Genomic DNA, 19,032 nt, shown 5'->3' with positions numbered 1-19,032 from the left:
GCTGAAGTAGTCGGGATGGAAAAAGGTAAATGATGGTGGTGGAGGGTTTGGAGAGGGTGAGTGAGTGTGAGAGAGGCAACGATAGATAAATTGTATGAGAGAGAGAGAGAGAGAGAGAGAGAGAGAGAGAGAGAGAGAGACAGAGAGAGAGACAGAGAGAGAGAGAAAGAGACAGAGAGGAGTGTACGGGTATAATGAGGTCTATGGAGGAGGGTGGGTAATGAGGGGGAGAGGGAGTCAGAGTCCAAGGTGAGGAAACATAGTAGAGAGAGAGAGAGAGAGAGAGAGAGAGAGAGAGAGAGAGAGAGAGAGAGAGAGAGAGAGAGAGAGAGAGAGAGGCTCCTCTGCCAAACAGCAGTCCCTCTGTTGGTGCTGTGGATCTGTGTGTTTAAGAAACTGCACTGCTGTGCTTTTGCTCTCTTAAACAACCAGGAGGTGGGTGAGAGGATCGACGGGCCTGACCACGGAGCAGGTCTTTGAAGCTGCCTCACGCTGAGTGAAACTGTATTGGATTTAGAGAGACCGCCTTTCAAAAAAGCAGAAGACGGGGAATGAAGGACAAAATAGAAATGGTACAGAATGTAAAAAACACATAAATAAAGGAAGCAAATCATAAGGGAAAGAAATAAAAATACACAGCACATAAGCTTGACATGCCTCCTCCTGCATGTGCTTTTGACTCATCTATATTTGTCTCTGTTTGAAAGATTAGCATAACAATTAACATTTTCCAAGAGCTTGCATGCAGATAGCGAGATGGCAATCATGAACATGGTGTAGCATTCATTAGGATTATTCGCATTCTCATTAATTGTAGTCATGAGCCATTTTCACGGGGAGGAATGATTCCATCTGTTCCTGGGATTGCTTGTCTTTTGCATTAGAAAGGCAGAAACATTAAGCAGTGTGTCTTCAGTCGTGTGTTAGCAAGTGTTTTGCATTTGTGGATGTGTGCCTCTGTGTGCATGCCTGCGCATGTGCGTGTGTTCTCACACCCTCATGAAGTCCAGGAGTGAAAGAAAAAAAACCAAAAAAAAAAACAAGGCGCTCATCATCTTTCATCTGTGCTGCATTTATTCTACGGTAGCATTGCAGCAGCTGTTGCAGCCACATTTTCTGCCTTTTTTTTCTCCCAAAAGTGTTCAAAACTCTGGATTTTGAAAGTAAAATCTTCTTGTTCTTCTGTGGCAGGTAGTCGGATCATTGGTTGCACCTACTGGTGTGTGAAAAAAAAAATTCTAAAGAAATACACTCTGGGATGGAGTAAGAGTGAGACGTTGTATACTGATACACAATAGATACAGTCAAATGAGGAACTTTTGCACTACAATAGCTACATCTGTATCACAGAGGATTACCATGGCTGCAAGGATTGGCCAGTGTGTCTTATTTTAATTGCTGTGTATTTTAAATAACTTCCTATTGCTCCTCTGCTTGAATAGAACCTCTGCAAGGCCAAAAACTGTCTTTTCAGAAAATGGTTCCATCTGGGAATAAGGATTACATTATTATTATTATTATCTTGTGAGGGATTAAGGATTTGTCTCAACCACTGAGTGTTGCCCTAAAAATACAAGTAAATCACAACACAGAGTCACAAAGTCTGTTGTTCAGATCCTGAAAATTTGAAAAAAAGACAAGATATTAAATCCTTAAAGGAGAGGTTTACATCCTCTGAACAAGGGCAGTGTGCTGTTTTAATGACAACATGTCACACGCAGCTGTGGGTTTGAAAAACATGAGTGTTGGAATGACGTTTGGCAGCAGAGTTCAGCTACATTCCCTGTTACAGTTCTCCAAAGAAAGATATTACAATAACAAAACCGCGCTTGAGTTTACTTGTGTCGCATCTGTTCATTCGTCACAGATGAAAATGAATAAATCCAGGACGCCACAAAAAAAAGAAATCAGACCCTGACATGTTGTTTTCACTTTCATCCTTATGTCTTATTAGCACCTTAAATCCTATTTTGTTGTGTTTATGCGGTAAAGGGCACAGAATACTGAGCGCTGACCCTGTCAATCACAGGCAAGGTAAATTAATATTGGTATTAACACCAGATATAACAAACAGATATGAACTTTCTGTTAGATTTTTACTTCATGATTTCCAAATGTGCACACACTTGGTACGATTCAGTGTTTGCACATGTGTCACTTGGCTTCAGTGCAGCGGTATAAACAGAGAGGACACCATAACAAAGCACTGCCCACAGCTACAATTGACCTTTGGGGTTCTGATCCCTTAATGTGTTTCTCTGTGTTGGTGCTGATAAATCCTTCCTTCGCCTCTGTCCAAATCTATAAAGCTTTTCCCAAAGATGCTAGTAATGTGGAGTGAGAGACACAAATATCCTTCCCATTCCATGGTCATAACCTCTGCCTCTGCCATCGATAGCTCTAATAGGTGTTTAGAAGGCCTTGTATGTGCCTGTGTTTGATGGCCAGCTGATGGCAGGGTATGTCATTCAGAGAGAAAATGGTTTGTGTAGAGGAGGCGTGGCACAATTTCCAGGGAGGTCCACTGAGGCGCTCTTGACTGCAGAATAAGAGAGTATGTTCAAAACCAATTCACTTGCAATTTGCAACAATGTATGTTTGCATAATTCATCTATGTCCACCTGAACAGTAAAAAAAAATAAAAAAATACATTTGCAATTCCATAGCAATCATAACAGCCCTGTTATTATGTTTGAAACACATGTGAGGATTGACAGGGCGGCCCGATGAGCTGCTGGGTACCGATTGATTCCTGTTCAACACAAGTTATTGAACATGTCTTCAAGACAGTCTGCTATTCTAAATGACGGTGCTTAAGGTTCCCCCGCTTCCCCCGGTCCCAAAGGTGCAATGCAAATTATAGATGGAGCATATTGATGTAAACATAAACAGCTCTTTTGAGGCAAAAAAATCATTTAGCGGCATTGGAGGTCTACAAAGCCAAAGTTTAACCTTGCAAATATATATATGTTTCATTTCTGACTCAGCCACTTCCTGGCTTTAGCACTTCTGGTGGCAGTTTTACAGAGAGCTACCGGCTTTTAATATAATTTTTTGGAAACATTGATTAGTCATTAATAAGTAATTGTATTCTTTGTCAGACTACGATGTTATATTCTATTTCTGAAAGGGCTGGAGTCATAGATAACACTTAGACAGCATGTCTTTGTGAATGTGTCTCATTTTTAAATGACTGCTTTAAAACAGACAGCATTTGCAGGACAACTTCCATTGCCAATAATTAAAAAATGAGGAGTAGGTTCCTAGGATTGTGAGGTTCAGTCTTGGTTGAACATGAGATCCTGAATAATGTGACTGTTATAAAATGTTGATTTTCGTCGTTTGGTGTCATTGGTGGTCAGGTTGGTTTTGTTGGCAGGATTGAGCAAAAAGTACTTGCCAAAATTTAATGAAACCTTTGAAATGGTGTGTGGGTGTATAAAATAACCCTTTTGATTGTATTTATATCAACCCTGCATGTAATACTTGGTGTATGAAATTAGTAAATTCAGCCTCAGTGGTTGCCCTTGCAGAATGACATACCAAGCTATTGGCGTTGGTGGAGGAGTGCTCTCAGAGTGTCATCCTTTTTATTAGTTGATTCAATGTAAATGTGAAGTGATTTGAGGTATGTTAATTAAACTGTGTATGACTAGCTCAATTTTTTCAAAGGTACAATTTAAAAAGGTTGATGTTATGTAATCGTTTATAGATCAAAAGGTGGCGGACTGTAATGCTCCAATCCATAACGTGAATTAAAAACGGGGGAGAAATAAGTAACTATGGCATCTATCTCAATTAATTTGAATTATTTTACAAAGGGAGAGCACTGGGATTCTTAATAATGGTTACCTACAGTCTGACTTCCTGCCTTCTACATTTGGGCTTCAGCAGTCGACTGCTACTTGGCTAGAGAAACTCTCCACTGAGGTTTAACACAACCAATGGGATTATTTCTGCTTGCATAGCAGCTCTGTCTCTGAAAAATGTTTGTAGGGCTAAAACCCCAATCTGCCTACATGCTCTGGTTCATGTGTGGCCCTAGCTCCCTGGACTGGGGGTTTGGTCGAGGCTCCTCTGCCTGCTGGTCGTGTGGAACACATGCCTGGCACAACCGGTGCCATTGGGGGGAATGGCACGCAGCTGGTTTGATTGGGCTCTGGCCTTAATCGCCAATGCCTCTGCCATCAGGGCTCAAGGAGCAGTCACACACATGTTAACTGTGCTCATACAAGGGAAACTGATTGAAACCTTCTAGATTAATTCCCAATCAAATAGTGAATTAGGCTCAGTCAGATAAAAGGCTGCTGTTTCTTTATGGGATGGGTATCAATGTCTAACGAGAAAGCTCAGGCTCGACATTTAACGAGCTACTTCAAGTCACAATTCTCCAGCACACGAATGAAGGGGTCTATTTTCAGAGAGCTGATTGTCGGGTGCGAATAGTGGGTGACAGTCGACGTGCTAAGATAAATACATCTACTCCAGAGGAAATGCATTAGCCTTGCATAGTTTCATCCTAAACAGTGTTGAAAAAGGCTGCAACATGAAACAACAAGGGTCTAAAAGGTCGATGTCGAGCACCTCTGCTGAGTGCGGGGTAGACAGCTCATCAAAACACAGCAGCTCCTCTGTAATTTGACAAACAGGAGATGATTAGCATACAACTTCTGAATTGTGTTGTGTTCTTTTGTTTCTTGAATGCAGTGTTTTGTATCATCTAACCCAAAGCTACAGATATATTTATTGTTCCTGACACCTTCTCTCAAAAACACATTCAAGGAGGTAGTCACAGAGTGAATTTGATAATCCGCAGCACATACACTCTGCAGTTTAACTTGATAAGATTGTATTAAGATGGTATTTATTTCCACTTATTAAAATAAAGTTTTGCCTGACCATGAAAGGCAGTCAGTAAAAATGTAATGTAATTTTGAATACACTTAATGATCTGCTTGCCCAACTACAGAGGGAGAACTGCGGTACTAAATTGGTTGACTGCCGCTGATAAGCCTAACAGCAAAGTGGCATCCAAGCATTTGAATAAGGACATTAATAGTTGTTTAAAACAGGAATAATGAAGTGTTTGCGACAATGTCGTGCTGCCTCCTGCACTTGAGAGGAGTGTCTGCCAATGAAGGAAAAAACTGTGACTTCTAAAGGAGATCAGCACAGAAGTAGTAGGTCATCAGAACTTAGTGAATACTGTAATTGCGAACCAAAAAACAGGGAAAAAAACTCAGCCTCATTTCAGGATAATTGTGCCTTTTGTATGAAAAAAAAGCTGCTTCACACCCTCTCATGCATGCACACCCAGATACATTTCCAGTCACGCTTGCATATAAATGCATGTACACACACACACATGGACTTCTCTTAATCTTTCTAACACACACACACACACACACACACACACACACACACACACACACACACATACACATATGGTCACATGCCCAAAATACACACAAAAAAGCACAAATGCAGTGCACAAACACAAAGCAAACATCCCCACAAAGTAGATGAGCTCCATTCTGTGTCGAATTGAAAGCATCTGCAAAGCCAGTTCCTCTCGGCCGTGGAGGCGTGCATCAGCCGGCAGAAGCGCCTGCTCCGTGTCCCAGAGTGGCTCGTGTAACACTTGGCCTGCTCCCTCGCCACTGCCTGGATCAGAGAGGCCCACTGCTATCATCTAGGCGCTGGCAGCACTGAGGCTAGGCTTAGAATGACAAATTGGTTAGAGGGAGTGAGTGACGAGAGCAGGCCAAGAAATATACTTTGAAGAGAGAAATGCATTCCGGGTTGTGACAAGCACGCCACATTATATGGTCAAGTGTACGAGTGTGACTCTCGCCATGTGGATTGATCCGGATCCCAAAGACTCTTAAATGAGGCGAGGCTCTCTCATCAAGACAATGCCAAAGTATTTATCTTAGAAAGTCACCCAAAATATTACTGGATTAGAGAGCTTTTCAGTGCGCAGTCTCTTGTCTCATGGCCTCAATTTGTGTCAAACTGCCCCTCCTCTCCAACTATGAGCAACACTGATTTTGCAGTGTTTTTCTGTGAGCTGATGGTTTAGAATCTGACAGCAGTGTTATAATCACATATTTCGAAACATGCATCCAGTTTGATCCAAAGGGACCTCTGTCTTGATAAATCAAGGAATTTACACAACTCATTTAGCTCAGTAACATAAATAATCAGCAAAAAATCAGATTGTTTTTAGCAAATCATGCTAATATGATTCTCACTGATGTATTTCTGATTCAAAACATTAATTTATTCACAATTTCAACAACCTCTCGAATGGTTTTCCTCATCATGATTTATAATTACAGACAGCAAAGATTAGTCTCTCCAAATGAAACGTACTGAGACAGAAACACTACGATATATAAATCTTGTTTTTCTTTAGTATTGTGAATGAGCTCAAACCTCAGTAGTAGTGCGTAGAAGGCACTGACATGTGGCTTTAGTTGGAGGTCAAATATAAAAAAATCAATCAAGTCGGCCACTTTCTCACCCAGAGGCCACGCTCTGTACCTGATGGAATCAAGCTGAAAAGCTTCAAACTAAAAAAAAAACAGAACTGCTCTGTGACCTACTGTTTACAAAGAAATATAATTCATACTAAAGCTTGTTTTGGGCACATAAATATGCCACACATGTACTAAGGCTCACAACAGCTGTAGTGGTCAATTTAAAGCAGCATCACACTGAAATTTTCCCCCTCGCATTTTCTTCTACCATAAGCCTTCTGAAAATAAAAGTTCCTACAGCAAAGTCACAGCAGTTGTTTCAGCAACATAAACAACATTAAGCATCCCAGCATACTTTAGATTATCATAACCCCATAGCATATGAAATCCCGCTCTTGTTAATCCAAAGCAATACAGCACTTGTAAAAACAATCCAATGTATCTGAGTCTATTTGAAATCTCAGAGATTGAGAAAATAAATAAATCTATTTAAACAAACACCCACAAATACCTCTATAGTCAGAGCGTGATTTATGTGTGCATAAACGTATAAAATACAAACATTATACAGAATTCTTTAGAATTACCACTCATTTTAGTCATGCCCATTTGTAAGAATGACTGACAATGTGGTCCTGCTGCATTAAGAGGAAGTTTGTTCCAAACACGGCAGCTTTGTAGGTTGTAATTATATTGTTTTTCTGCGGGGTTGTTGGCACCTTGGTCAAAGGCATGCTCTCCTGTGTGCCTCCAGGACTCCCTCTCATGTAAATTAGGCACCTCTTTCCTTGCCAAAGCCATCTTGACATTGCACTGGTGCAATGCTCGGTCTGCAAATAAGCCATGTCAGGAGCACACACAAGCCACCGGATGTAACCCTCTTGAATCCGCTCTCTGAGCAAACCACAGAGCACGACCAGTTGGCATCTCTGGAATTTGGTTTGAAGTTGTAGATTATTTTACTTTTGTTGTCAAATTGCTTTGCAAATGAGGCCCACCCTGGCACGATTTCAAAGAGCTTTTGCTATATGTGCAGCCTCCTCCAGGCACTAGTTTCTGAACCTTCACCATTCTGTATGCATATGCACAGAGCTGCTCTAAGCTCACATGGAGGACTAGATAAACATGCCAAGCTGGGAGGAAGATGGAAGGCAGCATGCTTACGTCTTGTCAGCCTGTCTGTGTGTTGTTTCTCTGTTCGGCAGCTTGACTGACATGGTCTATCTAATAACATGGCAGGTAGACAGTATGAAAGCCTCACAGGGTTTTACCCATTAAAATGATATTCAATCATTTTTTGATGGGCTTTTTTTGCCTGAAACCACGCCTCATAATGATTCAAGATTTGAGTGCCTTTCACATTGAAATGTTCTGTTGCTTGAAGCCAGATCAAAATAATTGTTTTGATTTGTCCTGTTTTTTTTCCTTGGCAATGACATTAATAGGGGGTGATCGTACAATGAGGATAAAGAACATTTTTTGAGGTATGTTGACTAAATTTGAGCCACAGTTCCCTTGGCGCATAGTTCTAGGGTTTCAGTCTGGGCATCACGGAAAAGGCATTGCTGTGGGATACAAGTGTTGCACATATTGCGTGTCCCTTTGATTGCATGTCCAAGTCAGCCACTAAATAATAATAATGCTGGGATTGAAACACTGCAAAATAGCCCAAGGCTCAGAAATTGCTAATGAACAGCAGCAGGGTGCAGTTGGGGGTGCAATGGAGGGTAGAGGCATCTGAAACCTTACCTCCTATTTTCAAAGGCAAATAATCTATGGTCCCTTTCTTTTTACTCAAAACATCTGTGCCATTGCCTCAAAGAGAAGAGAACATTAAATGAATGGGTGGCTGAATGTGCACATGAAAAACAATTTGGGGCCTGAATAAATGTGCATCCTTTTCTTTATATGTGTCATAAAAGTGTTAATCGAACTCTAACATGAGGCAGATTAACCGTGAATAGCACTTGTGTTTTGCACTTGTTACATTTTCACTGCCTGTCAAGAGGTCTCCTCACACTGCAGACAACCATCAAGCACAGGGAAATCCACAGAGAGAGGGATATAGACAGGAGCAAGAAAAAGAGAATATATTTGGTGCTATGTGCTGCAGATCAAAAACATGGCAGTCACATGATCAAAGGCATTTGATAATCCTTGAACTACATGGCTCCTATAATCCCAGTGAGAGAACTATATTTTATTTGGGGGAAGGGGAGGGGGTTGTTGGGGTGGCAAACAGAACTAGAATAGCAGTAACTAGCTGTTGGAAAAGCAGTTTACTAAATGCATCATTGCACATTGAGTGAGTGCTGAAGACGACAGTATAAAGCCTCCCTGTGTGTGCGGAGAATGCAGGCTGAGCTGATGGGGCTGGAAACACAAATGTGCCACAAGTCCCTTTCCACTCAGAACTGAATAGTGCTCTTGTTTACTTTCACAGGGCTTGTTGGGGAAGTTGGCTTGTTGAATGTGACCAGACTACTATATATCATCCGGCACATACTTGTAGAAACAGAGGGCAAGTTACTTAATACTTGGGCTTATATTTCTTTTTAGGGAACTAAAATATAAATAACATCTGCATTAAAGCTCCTGTGAAGGAGTTTTTATCTGGTTATTAAACTGACTGGTCTTAATAGTGAAGCTTCTATATGACTCATCAAAGCAAACAAGACCTTTATCAAGTATCCATAGTAAGTGACACATTTGACTGTGAAAAGAAAGCAGGATGAGATTTTTGACAGAATCACTTCCAATTGATAAGCAGTGATAAAGACAATAGGTAGTTTAAATCCGGAGAGAGATTGGACCACATTTTAGGTTAAAAAAACATTTGAATGCCCATTAGCTGAAATCAGAACACAGCTAGCATTAAGCCACTTCCTATTTGATAGGAGAAGGCACCTTGGTATATGTTATTGTTTTTTTCTACAAAACTTTAACTAGCCAATATTTAATCATCAGTACAATGATTAATAACTCTACAGGGGTCTTATTTTCGACAATGGGGGATATTAGCTTGTTAGCTAGTTGCTTTATTCTTTTTCCCTCTTTCTTCTGAATCTTGGCAAATGATTCTGCCATTTGTTAATCTGTTCAAAATAAATTGCTGGTAAGCATTTAATATTCCTCATCCCACTGCCAGGTTGAGGCTTATATTCCTGATGATGAAGGTAAGACCATCAGTGTTACAGATTAACAAGTGACCCCATTTATCAGCCACTGTGAGTCTGTCAGGATATTTGCCAGTTAAAAGGGTCACCGGTTATACCACAACAAGAACATCTATCGGAACAGTACTCAAATGTTGTATAGTTGGCTAGCTAACATGTACAATCACCTACATGGACATTAGCACTTCCAAAATAATCTTCTATACAACAATCAATTTGCTTGTGCAAACGTTTCTCCTTTTCTGTTGTTTTTGTGTTTTTTTAAATTTCTAACTAGAAAGTTGCTGAATTCTAATTTAAGCTAACAGACATATCCTATTTATTATTTTTTTTTAAACTTAAAATATGACCCAATCTCTGTCAGGACTTTCACCAACTATTGTTTTCGTGACTGTTTATCAGTCTTGAGCAGTGAAATTGTCATAATTTGTTAGATTATCAAGGTTTATATAATTTACAATAACAATATTTAAGCTTCCCACCCTTAGTGTGACATAACAAGAAGATGGTCTATTGTTTTAATTAAGAGACCCATAGCAGCATTTGCTCTGTGCCTTTAAGCAACATGGCTTGAGTTGCCTCCTATTTAGTCTTAAAATATGCACAGAGTTAACCCAGTTATTTATTATGCAGCAGTTTAATAATAGTTGCAACATTTGTGTGTAATAATGTTCCTCAAATGAGGGTAAAATAAGGGTAAACAAGTCTTAGGTTCAGCAGAAAATACTAAGTCAGCAGGCTTTGGAGATACCAGACACAGAAACATCATGTTTCAGTTATCTTTCCGCTTCCTCAAAAAATAAAATTTGTTATATCATAGCATCATTCTCTATGGTTCTCATCAGGTTACAATAACCACCCCTAGCACTCTGAATAGACAAAAACATCAATAGGTGCTGTAATCCAAGGCTCTCTGTTGCAAGACTTGTCAATAGTGTTTCAGATGCAAAATGTTCCAGACCAGAGGTGATTTGAAAAATGTCAGCTGTTTCCCCCTTACATATTTTTCTAGTCATGATTGCACTCCTGACTACATGACAACACTACTTCTGTGTGTCTTTTATAACCATGAATCATGAGTTACAGCTTATAAAACAGCATGATTTCCTCACTGATGAAAAATTAATGCCAAATAATTACCTACACGTGTATGTGTTTCACTGGAGCTGTGTGACTAAGGAACACAGCGTAAATGAAAAGTGATGTTTTGTTCAGCTCGTAGAGTAAAATGAGATTGTGATGAGAAAGAAACAAAAAGGGGGAAAAAAGCCTCTGTGATTATAGCCTGGGGAGATCTTGCTATGTGTTTGTGTTTGTGTCTACATCCAAGAAAGGGAAAGGGATTTAGATTATCTATGGTTGGTATCAAGCTTTAACAGCCCTTTTCATTTAAGGCACTAGATCCAAGCAGAGTTTTCAGCCCCATATAATGTTTGTTTTGGTGAATATTACTTCTTTCACATAAATTGTGTTTTCAAATTAAACAGTTGTTGAAGACGGAATACAAACCCTGTTTTTACTTGCAAATGTTCTCTTGCACAGCAATTTTAGACACTGAATAAATCTCTTGAGAAAAGAGAAAATGATTTATGAATAAATACAGCATATTTGGCTTTGATTTTGTACACTGATTACAGATAATATTATGACAATTAGATTTTTTATTTGGAGCCCAAAGTATTCTTGATGCCAAGTCAAGTTCAGTTTACACCCACATTTTTTGGCTTGGAAAATTTTAAGTAATCCATTTTTAGTATTCTCTCAACAGCTCTCAATCATCTTCATATTGTGAAAGTTGCAGATAAAGCCGTAATAATTAAGTCTGTCCTTTGTATTTTCCTCCTTTCATATTCAGTAATATATCATATAAGTCACAATTTTGAGGTCGCTTTGAATCAAGGTCATTGTGGTTTTCTTATTAGATATCATGCATGCATGAAACCCACACAGAAGCTTCTCTTGTCCCCAAAGAAAATAACTCATGTTTATTTGTCACATCAATTAAGATATCATGGTTATATAGCCTGCTCAATCTGCAGGGAAAATTTAGTCTACTAATCCCATCGTCCCAGTAAGGGCCATTTATTCATTCATTTTTCATGGAGTGGTGTTTATGCAGTGGAAGTCTGCCTGTTTTCCCCCCTTTTAGTAGCCTTGGCCAGTGAGGTGTTTTCCTTCTACGCTCCAATGAAATATAGATGTTAAGAGTCTGGAGACTTGAGTGTCTCATCTGTCCTGGTGATACCATAAGGCAGCCATTAATAGTGTCAGGGAGCATCAGACGTACCACAGGCACATAATTGGATGTGAGGGCATAACTGAAAGCACCTGCTTGGAAATCAACAGGGCCATCCCAGGAGGCAGACCCTTGGTAGATTCCCAAAGAAGTTTTCAGAAATCATGCACTACCCTGCTGGGTTTGACTCACTCGTTGCTCTTTTCATTTCTCACTGAGGTCAGTTCAAGATGGCTCACTGATTTTTTTTTCTTTCTTTTTTTTTTATCATGATGGCATTGTGAGTATGCAAATACTTTGGTTCTCTGCATAATCACAAGCAGCGGGACCATCTGTTGTTGGCTTGTTGACTTACCTTGCGTCTGCTTTTTAATGGTGTTTTCTTGTATCTGAGTGATGTATTGGTGTATTAACAATGTGATAATCATTTAACCTCAAAAAATGCATTCAGGCGTGTATGGAAAGTCTGAGCATATGTTCAGTGAAATCTTCTGACAAAGACAGATTTATAATCTTTGTGGAGGGATAGAAGGAAAACGGGGAAAAACAGAAACAAAGTACATCAATGTACCCTCTCACATGATGTATGATAAGATAATATTGTGAAGATTTAAAGTAGGACCGTCAATAAATCTGTGGTCTTGGATTAGGGGCCAGAAAAGGATTGCAAGTTGATTGAGAGTCACTTAGTCCCTCTAAAACATTGCAAAAATGCTTATGGCAAGAACCAGAAAATAAGCTGCAACTTGTGTCACTAAAGATTTGCTGGAAGATGCCCTCCACAGAAAACATGTCCCTGATAATGTGTTTTTCTTGTAGAACCTGGGCCAGACACCAGAGAAGTCTTTTAACTCACCGCCCCCCATTTGTCCTCATAAGGTAAGCACCCGCTTTTTTGCAAGCCAGGGACAAACAACATTATGCAAAAACTATTTTACTGCAATGAAAGTTCTTTTTAGTTATTATGTGTGTTGCTTAACATCTCACAGTTGTAAATAGCTATGACCCTTGCCATCTCTCCACATATCTAAAGTTCCACTTCACCAAATGAGAGGTTTAGTCCTTTGTGTTGATGCAAACTATTATCCTAAATTGAAAATCATTTGAAATGTTAACGATCAATTATAACTTACTGGTTAAAAAAGCTTATATTTTTTTCTTTGAAAAAATGAACACCCAATGTGTTTTTTTTCCCTAAATCATATAGCTTTATATTCCACAGTAACACAATGCATGTAACTGACGGCAGCTCATAGCCACAGAACATTTAGAGGCGTGCAAATTGTTTAATAGGCTGAACATCAACATGCAGAGCAGGCTCATGAAAATAATCTCAGCGGACACAGTTATATAAAGCCAGGCTCAAACTACTAAATGTGGAATTGCTGCAACAAGAGTACTGAACAGAACATATTTCAGACTCACAGGGTCCAGTTTTCTGCTGGCTTGTTCTCACTGAGAAAAATTAGCATGTCGACGTGGTTGGGTGTCAGTTAGGAGTGCAACCAGGTCACAAACAGTCCAGCAGCAGAAAACATGCTCTCAGAAAGCAATGATGCTGCTGGTAAGCAGAGATATTGTTGGCATGCCAGCTTTGCCAGTCTGAGTAATCTATCTGCATTGAGTTCCTATCATAGTATCTAAAGATGGGGTAATGTCCTATAAAAAGTTCTCTACCTCCATGTTCATGTCCATGCCGGCTTGATAGTGGAGGATGATATGAGACTTCACATTGTTTGTCTTTTCCTTATAGAACATTTTCCAAAAATGGGTGTTCGAGCACACTCCTACCAATGAACAACTTCAGTCTGCACTCCATTATGATTCAGAACTTGTTTGACATGAGGCGAGAACAGTAGATTTATTCGATGCTAATTAGTCCTGTACATGCACAGTCAAAGTCATCACTTCACTCTGATGGTCTCAAGTCATCTCAACACACTGACTGAAGTAACTTTCCTCCTCAGTTCCTGATCCTGGTGCACAGCTCTTGCAAATGTGATAATGTGCTATGTAGTGAAATTCACACAATTTCAGTTCACTTAGCACCAAACGTGTCAAAAATGCCTGTGTCCTTCTCTGGATGAGTGGCTGGTTTGGCGGAGAGTGGCTTATTTCAAGAGTGGACCTTGGTAGAAGGAGCCCAATGGAGAAAAGCTGTCTGACAGCCTGTCATCAACTGTCCAAAGACTCTCACTGCTCTACGGCACTAATGCACAGTTAGCACTCAAAATGACTTTGGTGGCACTGAAAGGTGTACATGGTGGTAGGTCAACTCTGACATCCCCATACCAATTTGCAACTGTGGATAAAACTGGAATAAGAAGGTTTTTTGTCAGTCATAAGATGTGTTATCGTTAGATGCAGAGGAAACAGCTTATGGATATGGGGCGCCGTTTGTAAAGTTGTGCACACCGAAAACAACAGCAACATTTCTCCACATTTAGCTCCAAAACATCATAAAAATGTAGAGTGAATTTTTAAAAGTCACTTTTTTTAATCACATTCGGAGGAATATTTGTGATCTTCTTCACATTTAATTTTGTTGTGAAAAATATATTAAGTTAAAATCATTGTTAAATCCAAATGCCAAATATAAATGTAAATGTTACATATAAATGTAAATGTTAAATCTAAATGTTCAACGTTAAATCTAAATGTTCCATATAAGTCTAAATGTTACATATAAATCTAAATGTTAAATCTAAATCTAAATGTTAAATATAAATATAAATATTAAATATAAATCTAAATGTTAAATGTTGCTCCGCTATCCTAATTATTAAGCTGATATGCAAATTCACACTGCCGCCTGGTGGAAATACCAAAATAAAAGCTTCATAGAGCGATACAGACTTAGCAATAGCAACTTAGCTTGTCCGTACCATAGACTGCGTCAGTTCTATCACTGAGCGTTGTGAAATCTCTTACCGGCATCCAAAACTACCTTTAAAACATTTAAGGCAGGCGGTCCGGCTAGTGACCCGTAGGAGTCAGTACTGATCGACTATGGTTAGGATATCTGTATCGCTTTATGAAGCTCTTATTTTGGTACGAACGACGCCCAATACAAATTCACACTGCCGCCTAGCGGAAGTACCAAAATAAAAGTATCATTAAGCGATACAGATATCCCAATCACAGTCTGTCAGTGCTGACTGCTACGGGTAAAAATGCTGGATAGGCAGTTTTCAATTCAATTCAATTAAAAAAACTTTATTTGTCCCCGGGGGGCAATTTAAGGCACATATGAGCAGCATTGAATACAAAAAACAGACACTTAAATTATAAGGATTGTAAAAAAGAAAGAAAATAGTTATACAAAAAAAACACAAATTTTGGAGGCCACAAAGGGGTTTCACCAAGCTCAGAGACAATACTGACCCAGTCTATGGTACGGACAAGCTAAGTTGCTATTGCTAAGTCTGTATCGCTCTATGAAGCTTTTATTTTGGTATTTCTGCTCGGCGGCAGAGTGAATTTGCATATCAGCTAAATATTTAGGATCGCGGAGCAACATTTAATATTTAGATTTATATTTCATATTTATATTTAACCTTGAACATTTATATTTATATTTAACATTTAGATTTATATTAACCATTTACATTTAGCATTTGGATTTAACAATGATTTTAATTTAATATATTTTTCACAATAAAATGAAATGTGAAGAAGATCACAAATATTCCTCTAAACGTGATAAAAAAAAAAGTGACTTTTAAAAATTCACTCTACATTTTTATGACATTTTGGAGCTAAATGTGGAGAAATGTTGCAGTTATATTCAGTGCGCACAACTTTACAAATGGCGCCCTTATATATGGGTGGTATCAATCTGAGCAATGAAACTTGTGACATAGTTGTAGGATGCTTACCTGGGTTACATATCATCTAGTTCAATTCAATATACAGATGTTGCTCATGACACCATATAGGAATCAACCATTGCCATTTATGTGCAAACTGAACTACTGTCTTATTTTTTCATGACGGTAAAGGGAAGTCAGAAAATATATATCAGTGGCAGCCATCTTTTTCGTTTTTTTTTTTTTTTTAATGAAAGCTACATGGCTATGGCACAGGGGAAATGTGCTGCACTTCCTATACCAATAGATTTCATAAGATGTGGGTGAGTAGGTCAGCTTTTGTTGATAATTAATAACCAATGTTTTGAGGTTTTGACCAATCAGACTTAAGTATTTAACAATTATGAAATGAACTTCCCTTTGAATTACACTATAAAAAAACACTTTTCGTCCTTCTCATTTGACCAGACAAAAAAAAACTGATCTTCAAGTTGCCCTTGCGCAGAAATTACAGGGTGACACAGTCCTGTAATAGATGTTTTTTGGAGCAGAGACAGTACTCTTTCTACGGCTTGATGTCCTGCTATTCCTTGCTTTATTGTCCTGCTTTTCTATTCCCCTTTCTATCTCTTGCTCTCGCTCTTTCCTCATTTCTACACAGCTGATCACAGCTCATGTAATGGGGGAACACCATGGGTTTGTGGATAGTGTTATTCACGTTTTAGCTGTTAGCAGCGGAACATAATCTCCCTCTAGTCAGCTCACATTAGTCTCCATGATCCGCACCAACCCAATATGTGCGGCGAATGCAATGGGCCAGCTGGGCTAATTTGGTATGTCAGTCAGCTGAGGAGGCTGGTAAAATGAGTAAATGGCTGGATATGATTTATATGAAAAGAATATTTCGATTATAATGGCTCTCAGAATAGAATATCCTCTGTCTTTTTACACTTCTCTTCATCTGCATTGTGTGCATCCCCCAGACAGATAGTGAAATGAACAGAGAGCTTTTTAAACTGACTGCTCTGTGATTATATTAAGAGTGTGAGAGCGAAGGAAGAGAGGGGAGGGAGGAGATCGGGTGCCCGAGCACTAAGTATATATAATTGCTTCTTGACACATTGGCCAAATTCTGCAGTGCCAGGATCTGAGCGAAGATGATTAACGGCTGTCCGAGTGGGTGGGCACTGCAGGTCGTTCAGGGCCTTTGGTTTCCATAGCGATCCTAGTCTAAAGGCCATATATTGCATACTGAAAATCCCAGAGGTCTGCACATTGTTAAACTACAATTATAACTCACATGGCGAGTATTGTCTGTCCATTGCAAACTGTCTTATTCATCCGCCAAGCTGCTCGCTGCCTTTCCCTCCTCTCTATTCTTTTAGTTTCACCTCTATTTTTCTTAAATGGTTTGCCTCTCACTGGCGAGAAGATAAAGAGTGAAAATCTTGCATTCTGTGAATAATTGATGAGTGGGCTCACCTCAGAGCATCATTACAGTACGGCAGTCAGGGAAAGAGGTGAGGGTAAGATCATATTTCTGACACTAGGCTTCAGGCGGTAGAAAATTGTGTCAGTTTTTCACTTCTGAATCTACAGCATGAGTAACAGTTTCTCATTATGCCACAACAGGATTGGAATGAAACAGAAACGGGGATGTGAGCACACATACATGTTTCGGTACATCTGTAGAATGACATTTGTAGCACAGATGGTAAACAGAAATGTATAAAACCCCACTATCAGATGTGGTTTTTTTTGTGTTTGACAAAACGTTTTATGGAACACACCGCTATTTCTATTTCTTTGCTGTTGTAGGGCAGATTTCTCGCTGATATGATTGTGCTCGTTTCTGTCTGTGGGTGTGTAAGAATGTGTGTGCGCATGCATGCATAAATACATGTTATGCGTCTATGTGAACAGTGCAATCTAGTTAGGTGACAGATGGAGAGGGCAAGGATGGGGGTGGGGATCAAGCACCTCTGACAGTAAGGGGCCTGCACTGCACCCTGTTCCTGCCAGCTCTGAAATTGCTTAGGTAAACTAAAGCCGTGCAACTCCAGGATGCCATTTCACAGTTTTTATTTTCCACCCGGAACGAGAACCTCTCCCGTGACATGACACCTAACAATATAAAGTTCGGTAATGAACATGGTAGACATGCTGCTTTTTGAAGTACAGCTCATCCTCTGAGGTCTGACCAGAATACAAATGCAAACACACTGATTGTTACAAAAAAAAATGCAAAAGAGATCCTGTTAGCGGCAGCATTTTAAGTCAAGGAAAGGCCACTGAATAAGCACATCTTAATGATGATTCATTCTGTATAATAAAAGACAATCCCTCTGGCATCCAAACAAGAGGCTAGTCATGCAGCAATTAAGCTAAGTTAAAGGCATCAAGAAGACTATGGGTGGTTAGTGAGGCATCTCCCTGAACATGAATGTCTGTCCTTGCTCATGCAAGCGCACGAACACGCGCATCCACTCACTCAACCCCTCTCACATATGCACACACACACAATTCATTTGAGGTAAATGTGATCTCAGAAGACAAGCAGCAACGACCCACGGCTCCATCAGGGTGCCTGGGGTTACATTGGTAGCCATCGTCAAACAAATAATTCTTTGTGACTGAAAAAAAAAGACAATCCAAAAGGTCATTTGTGACCTCTGGGACCAGTGCTGTGCAGCATCTGTCACTAGCAGGCACCACATGTCTGTGTCAAATGGCAAAAGGTATGCTTCGCAGCCAGCCTGCCGTGTAATAAAGGCAGTATAGGCCAGTATGTATGTAGCATCACTGCCACAGGTGCATTAGTGGGGCTCTGCAGTCTCCTTGCTCAGCTGAGACACGTACAACATGGCATACATACACTACTGGTTGGAATAAGATAAGGGCTTATCAGAGAGGCTGCTACTATGCAAGGTTCAATAAGAAAACACGGAATAATAAATAGATAAAGATTCTGATTCTATCATAAGACCATATACTTGTGAAAGACATGTTCACAAGATGTATGCCTTACATCACGATGGGTACCAGATTACATTCTGTAGATTTGATAAGTACTAAGCATATCATTCATTCACCTCTGTGAGGCCCTCTTCGTTCAGTGCTGATCCTGTAATGGTTTATGAGGTTGAGGCTATCCTCATGGGAATCACTGACAATGGTCGGCCTCCGTGTTTGATGTTATATCTGCTGTCACTTGATTTCCACAACAAGGGTTAAGAGCATCAAAAATTCAGTGGAAATTGATGAAGGAATATATAATCCAAGCCTCCCTGCCAGCCTGCCATGCTCATATATCTGCATCAGACCACACC

General features: G+C 39.7%; 1 protein-coding gene across 1 annotated transcript in view; it reads left to right on the top strand.

Annotated features, from left to right (window-relative positions):
* Nucleotides 1-10,608: 10,608 nt before the first annotated feature.
* The window catches only part of LOC117817603 (protocadherin-9-like), an 84,239-nt gene continuing 75,815 nt past the window's right edge, over nucleotides 10,609-19,032 (top strand). The window contains exons 1-3 of the mRNA XM_034690357.1: nucleotides 10,609-10,624; nucleotides 12,119-12,174; nucleotides 12,714-12,773. Of these exons, the coding sequence (XP_034546248.1) occupies nucleotides 10,609-10,624; nucleotides 12,119-12,174; nucleotides 12,714-12,773 (132 nt within the window). The remainder of the gene's footprint in view (nucleotides 10,625-12,118; nucleotides 12,175-12,713; nucleotides 12,774-19,032) is intronic.

The sequence above is a fragment of the Notolabrus celidotus genome, chromosome 8 (genome assembly GCF_009762535.1).
Source record: "Notolabrus celidotus isolate fNotCel1 chromosome 8, fNotCel1.pri, whole genome shotgun sequence".
Taxonomy (NCBI): Eukaryota; Metazoa; Chordata; class Actinopteri; order Labriformes; family Labridae; genus Notolabrus; species Notolabrus celidotus.
Note: the sequence above shows the minus strand (reverse complement) of the source record. Positions and strands in the feature narration are given on the sequence as shown.